The sequence below is a fragment of the Cryptomeria japonica genome, chromosome 7, assembly GCF_030272615.1.
Source record: "Cryptomeria japonica chromosome 7, Sugi_1.0, whole genome shotgun sequence".
Classification (NCBI taxonomy): domain Eukaryota; kingdom Viridiplantae; phylum Streptophyta; class Pinopsida; order Cupressales; family Cupressaceae; genus Cryptomeria; species Cryptomeria japonica.
The window spans coordinates 55,610,417-55,621,704 of record NC_081411.1 but is presented as its reverse complement, the minus strand read 5'-3'; the positions used below and the strand labels follow the sequence as shown (position 1 = coordinate 55,621,704).

Sequence of the window (11,288 nt, the reverse complement as noted above, 5' to 3'; positions counted from 1 at the left end):
TTTTTTTTTGTGTAACATATTTATACTATATATTGTCAATAATTAATCTACATGTAAATAAAAATAACAAAATATTGGTCATGATAGACCCATACATGTGTTGACATATATTACATTATAGTTATGCATGGTTAATGCATTTATTACAACTGCTCTGATTTTCACAACCACATCAAATCCTTTATATAAATTCTCCTTACATCATCGAATGTGACATTGAACATCAACCATTCTATATCAAAAACATTGGCATTGCTCTTTCATTTGTTATCAAAGCAGTATAAAAATCAATGCTTGTTGTAGTAAGTTTGAAAAACAAAAAGGATGATGTGAAGAAGAGAGCATATGAAGAAACCATGGCGAGACATATTTTGAAGGGCTCAGCAAGCTCAATGCATTCTAGAGGCTACTCACTATCAGCATTAGATCTCAAATTTATTCCTTGCCATAACTACAAGAGGAACATGTTGTGTGTAGAGAAGAAGATAAGAAGAGGAATATGAAGAGGAAGTGATTTACTCAAAAATATTAGTCACATTATATATCCATGCATACATTCCATTGGTCAAATTATAGTGTAGGTTATATATTCAATGTACATTTCCAAGACGCAAGCACCACTTCATATTAGTGGTTGTGTAAGTTTGAGCACTAGATGAAATTGAGCCACCTTCAAATATTTGTCTTATTTTGTTTGGTCATGTGAAGATTGTCAATGATGATTCCTACCTAAAGAGGAACGTGTGAATGTATGCTCTTACGAGGAATGAAAAATCATATTGTTGTGTTCTGATGGTTTGGTAATTGAACAACCATTTGGTGATTGTTTTTTGATTGTTTGATGATTTGTTGGTGTCATTTATAGAACCAAAGATGGTCCATCTTAATGAAAGGAATGATAAGAACATAAACGGTTTTTTGTGCATTGCTAGACTTGGAATTTTTTGATCTAGAATAGAGGTCCAATCAATCATGTTTTAGTTCACAAATGTGTTAAAGAGTGAGAGAAATATTGATATGTGCAACTAGTATTTGGACAGGAGCAATAGTGGCCAGAGTAGGTGACAAACAAGTGAATGCATTATCTTTGTTAGGAATATGGTGAGTGGTAAGGTTGATATTTATTTGTTAAAATAGAAATTCTATAAGACAAGTATTCTAGCTTTAATTTTCACACTTGGAGAATGAAAATTCAATTGTAATTGATGAATAAGAATTTATGGGGTATAGTAAGTGGAAAGGAGAAACCACCCACAAATGCAACCAAGCTATTAGACTAGAATAACATAGATGATAAAGCGAAGGCTATTATTGGTCTTTTTCTTTACGATACTGAATTGCATCACATAGATTTAGATAAATCATCAAATAAAATTCATGATGATTTGAATAAATTGTTTGGAGCCAAAGCATTCAATGCAAAATTCTCTCTTAAACTTTAGTTTTTTAGATTCAAGATGGAAGATGGGATCACAATGTCAAACCATATGAGTAATTTAAGATCTATCATTAGGCATCTTGCATAGGTTAAGGCTCCTGTAGATAATGATTATGCTAAGGCCATATTGTTAAACAACTTTCCTTGAAAATACAACAATGTTGTTTTCATGCTTAGTCAAATACCTTCACAAACTCTAGAAGGTATGATTTTGGCTCTTCTAGCAGAAAATAAGAGAAGAAAAGAAGAATCAGAGGATGATCCTCAAGAGAAAGCACTATATTCAAGAAGAAACTACAAAAGATTGGATTCACAAGAAAAATCACTTTATTGTAGAAGTCATAGAAGCTCGAAGAGAATCAACTATTTTTATTGTAAGAAAAAGGGTGACACAACTTGGGATTATAGAACTCATGTTAGTGATGTGCTTAAGGGAAAAGCAAAAGAACAAATTGATGAAGGAAATGTTGCTTGCATTGAAGATGAAGATTTTACAGATGATGAATGTATTATTAATGACTCTTCTATTTGTGTCAATAGTGTCTCTAGTGTCAATGGCGCATTATAACTATAACATTTCAAATCTTGGAGGTTGGTGGCACTAGAGGATGGAGGACATTCATCATCTCAAGTTAGCTTCTCCCTTTGATATGATGTTATTTGCAAGAGAATCTTTTTTAGTTTTAGTTTGAGTCTTTCTTGTTTCTTTTTGCCTTCTTTGTTGATGCTGATAGATTTGAAGAATACATGTGTTGTGAAGGTTATATTTTGGAGACAGGTTTGAGATTTGGTGTTGAGCTCAATATGGATTGTTGTCAAGCGAGCTTCAAAGTATATGATTGATAATTATACCATTTCACAATCATTAGAAAATGATAGAGATCTATCATATCTCTTAGGGATCATTGTTGAATAATTCAACTTTTTGATTAGAGAGTTCGGGACTAAGAGCTTGAGAACACAACTTGATGGATCCCCTCTTGGTTTAGGATTTTCTTCTTCAAGAGAAGATTTTCTAAAAAATATGTATTCATATATTGTAATTAGCAAGTTTTGTTGTGAAATCCTTGAGGGGACCCCAAGGGTAAGTTTTAGGATCAATGTAATAAGGGAGGAATGTTGACATATATTACATTATGGCTATGCATGGTTAATGAAGTTATTACAACAGCTCTGGTTATCACGACTGCATCAAATCCTTTGTATAAATTCTCATTACATCATCAAATGTGACAATGAAAATAAACCATTCTATATCAAAAACATTGGCATTGCTCTTTCAACATGAACACATCAGAACCTATGAATGTCATATTAAAAATACATGGATACAAGAAATAAATATGTGTTATCATTTAAATTCAATTTTAAGTTGTCTTTTTTAATAAATATGTGTTGTTTTTTATAATGACATATACTAGTTTTGTGCTAAAATATTGGGTCATTTGTGTTGGATACGAAGGTTAGAGATTACAAGATTTATGGTTACCAAAATTTATTGAGATCATTTACACTGCACATAAGCTATTTTTTGAATAAGATTATGATATTATTCTAACAAAAAACAATAATTATTGATTCAACTACTAGGGATTTCGTGATTAGGTTTTGGTATAATATTTAAAAGTATAGTTTTAGATCATTTCTCATTAGATGTCTTAATGCACCAAGTTATATAATGATTCACATATCCAGACATTAGTTGTACATAGATAAGACCTCATTTCATATTTCTAAAATAAATATAGGTCCTACGATATTCCATGTAACCACTATATGCTTGTAAAATTAGCCCACATTTCTATCGACCCCTCTCCCCTATAACATATATCTTTTTTCTATTTTTAAGAATAGTATTGAACAATGTAGATGTAAACACACTTTGATAATAGCTTCACAACTAAAAAAATCACATATAACTGTGATTTTCTAGTTATTAATGGGAATTGGCGAAATATGTGAGTTCTTTGAATCAAGGAGACAAGGATAACATGCTAAGTATACATTAAAATAAATGGTCAATTCAAAGAACTTCCTAAGATTGAATAGATTTGGACTTGTTCAAAATGAAAATATTTACATATAAACTTTGCTTATATCTTAAAATGTCATCATTAATACCATAAAATTAAAAAAAACTGAATGGTAGATGAATTTTCAAGAAGGCATGTAAATCTAAATCTTTAGGGTGACAATGAAGGTTTTAATGGGAATCACAAAGAAATGAATGACTATGAAATAGAAATGCAAAGATGTAGCACAGAGATGGGAATACCTAACAAAATTGTGAGAGAAATTGAGGGTGAAGGACTAGAAGAATGGTATATTGAGGTGGGAATAGACCCCTAAAAATATTTTAGAGAAATAATTTTGATTTTCTTGAAATGCCACAAAAAATTATTGTAATCTATCTTGAAACCTTGGAAATCAATTGCCTTTCTCTAGTAAATCTATTGTAGCGATTTTTCAAAGGGTAAAATAAATATTATTTGATACCTTGGGCTCAAAGATAACTCATCCTAAAACATTTTAAGCAATGTTGTAGTACATCATGCATAAAGAAATATAACATAAAACCTTGTGAAGTTAATTAATACAAAATAATTTTTTGTATGTTAAAATGAGGCAAATGTGACCAAATTTTAAAGATTTGATTTGGAATTCAAAGGATGATAATTTGGAAGGATAAAAAGACATAGGCACTCTCTTAGGTGGAAAACTATAGGTAATTTCTACAAATAAATTTTAAGCTCAACCTTAGGGTCAAAGGGGGTCATATAGAGGTATGTGTCTTTGTTAAAATTATGAGTTCGGTTGGATATTTTTTAGGAAATAAAAACTAGGGTTTATACATAGGATGAGGCTAGGCACAAAAATTTAAAGGTTAAAACGGTGTTAAAGTGTAAAGACTTCACATGCCATACACTCATGGTCTAGAGGTTAAAGTTGACCAAAACATGTAATAAGGGTGTTAGATTTTGTTATTATTGTACACATATAGGCTTTCCTACAAATAAGAGAATCTATGGATACATGAGGAAATATATAGCAAGAAGATCTCATATGGAGGTATACATTATATTTGACACATGAGAATTGGGTTTTTTTCAAGATGACAAAGTGTTTTGTGAATGTACATTGACATGTAAACATGTACAAAAATGAGGCCAATAATTTGTCTTTATAAAATTCTTGTTCATGTGTGTGTGTGTGCACATGCACATGTGCTCGAGCGCATGTGTGCATGTGTGTATGCATGTGTGTGTGTGTTACTTTTGGATTCCAATCATTTTCTCACCCTTTGTGGTGTTACAAGTCATGAACTTGCATGTCCCACAAATGGCATGTGTGCACACAACATAAGCCCATACATGTAATCATAGATATTCCTTATGACATTTAGGATGATGGGTTGTGGGAAAAAGAAGGATTGTTAGAAGTTTTAAGACTTGTACATGCATAACATAATCTCATGTGCACTCTTTTGAGATTTAATAGCTTTTATGAAATAAAGACTGGTAGATGCAGTGATCCAAAATATGAATTTGAATTACAATGCCTAGCATGCAATATCCAATGTTGTAGACCTTTTCAATAAAATGTTATTAGTTATGTTAATGTATCTTTTATACACATGAAATTATAGTCTAACATATTAATTTATATATTATTTTTTTATTGGTATAATCCTTCACCCCTTTTGATGAAAGTGCTACTTATATCGATAAAAGTAATAACTATATGTGTATTTATAAGAAGTAAAAAAAAATTATTATCATATATGAAATGACTTTTGAATATAAATTTGAATTATTACTTATAATAATTTTTTAATTCTATATAAAATAGTTAATAAATATCAAATATTAGTTGTACAATTACCCAAGTTACAATCAAAAGCACGAGTAGAGATAGTCTTCAATTTTATGAGAAGTTGACTACTTGTATAACCTATCAATCACCGTATGTAATACATGCTGAATTTTCCGATCTTCTCTTTTCTTTATGCCCAACTTGTAGCTTTTCTTCATTATTGCATGCCACTCAACATCTTCAAAATGACGAAGAAAATTGTAATAACTCGTTCCATAGTACCAGTCAGTAGTTAGCCCTGTAATTATCTATTCCTCCTGATGCACCCTATTATTTGACCACAAGTGAGGGTTTTCAAGGGAACTATCAATTACAACCACAACACAATAGATGACGATGGTGTCCCAAATTATTTTTTGCCGTTTATCACTAGAGGGAGTACCGATTTCTGAAATTAGTGCATCGGTTTCAGAAAAGAGTTCTGGATTTAAAATTGAAGGCGCTCCATCTACTGCTTTTCCAACAAGAAGAAGAAGCTCTGGCGACATGCCCTGCAGTCAAAAAAGAAAAAGGAAAAGCAACATTTTCATTTATCAATAACTTAGATATTATTTAGTAAAATCAAGGAAGGTAAAATAAAATTGAAGGTTAATACTAAAAATTTTACGCTTTTTTCCTACTTTCAAAGCACGAATGACGGTTTAAAGTTTAAAGGAGACTTCAAATTATTACCTTCAACATGGAAGTGCAATTTCGTATTGTTGCATTGCTACAATATAAGAGTTGAATCCTTTTCAACCGAAATAGAGCATCAATGCCTTGCAAGGTCTGCAGCTTCAAATAGTTCAGTCGCGCATCACTTGACAACTCCTGTTGTTCATTATGCTCACAAACCGCTGCCACTGTTTTCAGTTCTCTGCATTCTTCTAGTCTGAGTTCCACTAATTTTATTGGCAGAGTTACATTCTGCAGCCTCCCACATCTAACAATACTAATCTTCTCCAGATTTGTTTGGAGTACAGAAAATAGCAGTTCTACAAGCTCCCTACAATTGAACAACTGAAAATTTTCCAATGCATACAGCTCATCAATACCTTTTATAGTTTGTAGCTTGTCAAAAGGGTGAATTGTAATACGCTTCAAACTGCTCAGTCGAGAACAGCTCAGTCTCGACTTGAAAACTCCTGGAGCTCCGGACAATCCGATATGCATACTTCTTTCACATTTTGGCACTTGAGCAACTTTAGATTATTCAGCATCGCACATTTGTCAATGGTAAGCTTCCCACAGTCGTGTATGGTCTGCAGATTGTCAGAAGTCCAACTTAAAATAGACTTCGGACAGCTCAGTTGGGCCACATTTGACAACTCCTGTAAGCTAAGACATTCATTATGATCACAAACTGCTGCCACTGTTTTCAGTTCTTTGCAACCTTTTATTACGAGTCCCAAAAGTTTTGTTGGCAAAGTTATATTCTTCATCTTCACACATCTGGCAATACTAATCTTCTCAAGGAATGCTTCAGCTGCAGAATATGTCAACTCTTCAAGCTCTAGACAGTCTGATATGTATAATTGTTTCAAATTTTGACATTTGAGCAACTGAAGACTGTTGAGCTTCCCACATCCATCAACAGTAATCGTCTCAAGGCAAGTTACTCCTTGAAGAAAAGACAAATTTTCAAGGTGTGGGCAAATCCCATATGAATAATTTTACGAGATCAAATTTACCCATCAGTCTTTTCAAATTTTGACATCTGGACAAGCGAAGACTATTGAGCTTCACACGTCCATCAATTGTGATAGTCTCTAAGTTGTTTGAACGGTCAAGAGATGGCAACAACTCAAGCTTGGGACAGTCCTTCGAAGATTTTCAAGACTTAAATTTCCTGATATTGTTCTCAAATATCTGCAATCCACAAACTCAAAACATGCTGGCTTGAAAGAATTATCGACCATAATACGCTTCAAGTTGTTCAAACCCACTAGACACAGCTTCTCAAACACCGGACATTCGGAAATGTCCAATTCTAGCAGCTTTCTAAGACCAGATATCCGTGACATGGTTTTGAGACTATAACAATTGTGAAGTACATTTTTTTCCAGGGAGCTCAAATGTACAACACTTAATTTTTGAATATCTGAGCAGTTAGAGATGTTCAATTCTATCAGCTTCTTAAGATGGGATAATCCTGACATGGTTTTCAGACTGTTACAGTTGTCAATTATAATTTTTTCCAAATTATTTGATATTCCTGATAAATCTGAAAAACCTTTGGAAGAATTATTATATATCTGCAGCTCTTTCAATCTAGTGGACGCCTGAAACTCAAATTAAATTTGTTTTAAACTTACATTCAATGTCTAGTAGTAATAAGTAAGTAAAGTGATTTGAATTTAAGTTTCATTGGAGAATATAATACCTGTACGTGGCTCTGCCACAATGTTTTGAGACAAAATTTGCTGATTATTGAACGTCCCAAATTTTGGAGAGGAACAATTGAAAAAATACTTGTCTGAGGAACAATTGAAAAAATAATTGTCTGTAATATATTTAGAGCTAATTTCAGAAAACACGTCTACCATGACTGTTTGTCGACATTCTTCCTTTCCTGCTAGACATTCTTACTTCCTTTGCAATACTCTTAAATTTGTCAATAGAAAAGCATGCAATATCCATGAAAATTTGTTGTTCCTCATAGTCCAATGCATCAAAACTTATTTTAAGTCTTTGATGTATGTCTCGAGGCAGCGTGTGGCTAACTTTAATCGATTCTAAGCTCCAATAATTCTGATCTCTGCCATGAACATGAGTGCCTAGAACTTGAAGAGACAGAGGTAAGCCTCCGCAAACATTCAGGAATGAGTTAACCAGATTCTCGTAATCCTTAGCTGGATGGGGTTGGCCGAAGGCGTGCCAACAAAACAGCTCTCTCGCATCCTCTCTATCCATCCCCTTTAGATTATAAGCAGCGGTAATTCCTGCATTTATAAGCACACCTACATCACGCGTTGTAACAATTACCAGGCTATCAACTGACTTCTTTAGAATATCCACTATCAATTGAGAATCCAACTGTTGTACGCTATCAATATCACCCAGAACAATTAGTAAACTCAGCTGCTTGTTTTTCTCTATGCAATCCGCGATATGAGTTTTTCCTTCCTCCATACTTTGAAAATTGAATCGATCTTCCTGAAATAAATCTTTGAGGAATTTCATTTGTAAAGAAGGAAAACTTTAATTTGCATAGGCTTCCCTCGTATTGAACAAAAAAATTGCGAGTGCTTTTGGTTGAACAACTCTTTGGTCAGAGTTGCTTTTGAAAGAAATATAAAATTGGAACACAAATAAACTGTTCTGTTAATTGAAGAGATTGCAAGAGCTTTTTGATCAACTGATCAAGGATCAAATTAACTGATAGAGAATGAATTACAATTACTGATAGAGAATGAATTACAATTGCTTCATTATATAGTAGAGGTTTTAGATACATCTAGATTTTGGAAAACTTGTATTATTGAGAATAAATTAAAAAACTAAAACTAAAAACTAAAACAACTTTTATGCATGATCATTCCAAATAAAGCTGAAAAAACTAAAAGCATAAAACTATGAAAGTGGGAGGAATTACTAAACAATATTCCAACAATCTCCCCCTTAATTTCAATCACTAATGGATTTAACACAAAAAACAATTTTATCTTCACCCGGCTTCAACGGGTTCAACTCCTACCACGATCCATCATGCAATGATTTCTGTTTAGGCTGAAAATTCTTGAATTTTAACTCCTTCAAGCCTTTTCTAAGATTTGGATTGACGTTCTCACACATAATTGCTTGTGGGTGGCTGAAAATAATTTTTCTAGTTTTCACAAAACTTGTGATCTTCTCTTCTCTTGTAGAAAGCTTCTCTCCTTTTTTTGACAAAATACTATGGCCTCTTCAAAGACCATGATTGTGCTTCCTCACAAATTGAGGGATTCACCATGCATAGGTGGTTTTAAACTTATAGTTTATGTCAGATTATAATCTCCTCTTTCGAGGGTTGACTTCACCTTATTGAGGAGGTGGCTTCTACATTGAAAGTAAGCTTGACATTGTTGGCTTAAAAAATACTTCACCCTTTGAACACGGGTGGCTTGCTAATGGAAAAATATTTTTGATCTTTGCCGATCTTCTCTGACGACCTCCTGTGGATTGTTTATTTTGTCTTTGGCTATGACTGGATTTAGTAATTTCTTCAGTGCTCCAAATGGTTCTTCAGAATCTTCAACTTCCCACGAACTTTCTTAAATTAGAATACATTCTCAAACCTGCTTTGATACCAAATGAAAGAAATATAAAATTGGAACACAAATAAATTGTTCTATTAATTGAAGAGATTGCAAGAGCTTCTTGATCAACTGATCAAGGATCAGACTAACTGATAGAGAATGAATTACAATTGCTTCATTATATAGTACAAGTTTTAGATACATCTAGATTTTCGGAAAACTTGTATTATTGAAAATAAATCAAAAAACTAAAACAGCTTTTATGCATAATCATCCCAAATAAAACTGAAAAAACTAAAAGCATAAAACTATGAAAATGAGAGAAATTACTAAACAATATTCCAACAGTTTTACCCACTCCACCCATTCCTAAAATACTGACAATCTGAGCCTTCACTTTGTTGCCTGCACTCGTCCCGCACTGCCTTTCAAAATCTCTTACAAATTTATCGAGACACAGCCTTTCAAAATCTTTCACAAGCTTGTGAAGTCCCACTGGGTATTTGGCAACACGTAGAGATTTTTTCCTACGAACTTCTTTTTCGACAGCTGACATTATATTTTTACAGTCACTGGTACTTTAGAAAGGAAAGAGGGATTGTAATAAGAAATAAATTCAGTTGCCTAAACACTAGAAATTTCATGCAAGAATAAATAAAAGAATGTACAATGACAAAGCACAATGGAAACCAGAGATGTTACTTGAAATTGCTGTTCACTTCGCATCCTGTGATAAATGAAAGAGATTGGAGGGTTTCCTTACAATCCTTAAGCTTCTCCATATACATCCTCGTCTCTTCATATTCAGTGAACGCTTTGGCATATTTTCCCTTTTCTATGAAACGAAGATCAGAAGGTTTCACTCCGTAAAACACTGGAAAAATCTTAGCTCCACTCTGAAACATGAGAAGCAGCTCTACCAAACACCATGGAGACTCTTCGTATCCGTTGGAGAAGACAGTGATACGAGCCAAAGCAGAGTGGATGGCATTATCAATTGTGGAAGTAAATGAATCGCCCAGTTCTTTCTCATCCGAATCAAGAAAATGTATGTATTCCAAGCTCCGTAAGGGAATTGTAAAGCTGAAGTGCTACAGTTTGTTTGACATCAAATCCTCTGTGGTTGATAAAAACATCAAACACTCTGGAACATTCAACAACTTTCCTGCTTATGCCGCGAGGTTCAATTCCAGAGAAAACATCATGTTCATCATTTCTTCGGTGAGATGCTGATGAGGATGCCATGATTTAATGCTGAACATAAATCAAGAAAATGGATTACTTGTGCAGGGTAAGGGAGAGAGAGCATTATTTAAAAACTGTAGATGTTGGATTCGAAATTGTTAATTCATGGAAACGACCGATATAACTATGAAAAATGCTTTGAAAACAAGCCGCCACCGACGACTACTATGCAAAAAAAAAAAAGTTTGATTCCACTAAAAAGTCAATATCTGAGTTTTTAAGTAATCAATCTGTCGTCCCCTTCTGAAATTTATAAAATTTTAATGTGTTGGAGTTTTACACTAATATTTTTAAGTCTTCCCATCGACCATCAACCTTCCATCGTTGTTTTTTTCTTTCGTCGCTATCTTTTATCTTTGGTTTGAATATTACCTTACCAATAAAATGTATTTCTATTCGTAATATCTTAGTATTTAGTTTGCATATATTTCCTTTCTATGATAAAATATATTTATATTCGTAATACTTTTAAGTCGATAGGCTTTCAGTGAGGGCATTTATGTCCAGAAAATTGT

General features: G+C 33.1%; 1 protein-coding gene across 1 annotated transcript; it reads right to left on the bottom strand.

The window, feature by feature from the left end:
• Nucleotides 1-5,559: 5,559 nt before the first annotated feature.
• On the bottom strand, nucleotides 5,560-10,433 carry LOC131047184 (protein SUPPRESSOR OF npr1-1, CONSTITUTIVE 1-like). Its single transcript, XM_059208194.1, has 8 exons — nucleotides 10,231-10,433; nucleotides 9,911-10,106; nucleotides 7,880-8,446; nucleotides 7,674-7,766; nucleotides 7,095-7,572; nucleotides 6,466-6,911; nucleotides 5,984-6,310; nucleotides 5,560-5,802 (listed from the first exon to the last, which is right to left on the bottom strand). Exons 1-8 carry the CDS (start codon nucleotides 10,431-10,433, stop codon nucleotides 5,560-5,562), a joined length of 2,553 nt encoding a protein of 850 aa, XP_059064177.1.
• Nucleotides 10,434-11,288: the final 855 nt, after the last annotated feature.

Coding starts and splice junctions, on each gene's coding strand:
- LOC131047184 (XM_059208194.1), bottom strand. CDS start 10,433: ATGTTTCAGAGTGGAGCTAAGATTTTTCCAGTGTTTTACGGAGTGAAA. Junction 7,573..7,673: donor TGTGGCAGAGCCACGTACAG/GTATTATATTCT, acceptor TTTGAGTTTCAG/GCGTCCACTAGATTGAAAGA. Junction 5,803..5,983: donor ATTGCACTTCCATGTTGAAG/GTAATAATTTGA, acceptor TTTTGACTGCAG/GGCATGTCGCCAGAGCTTCT.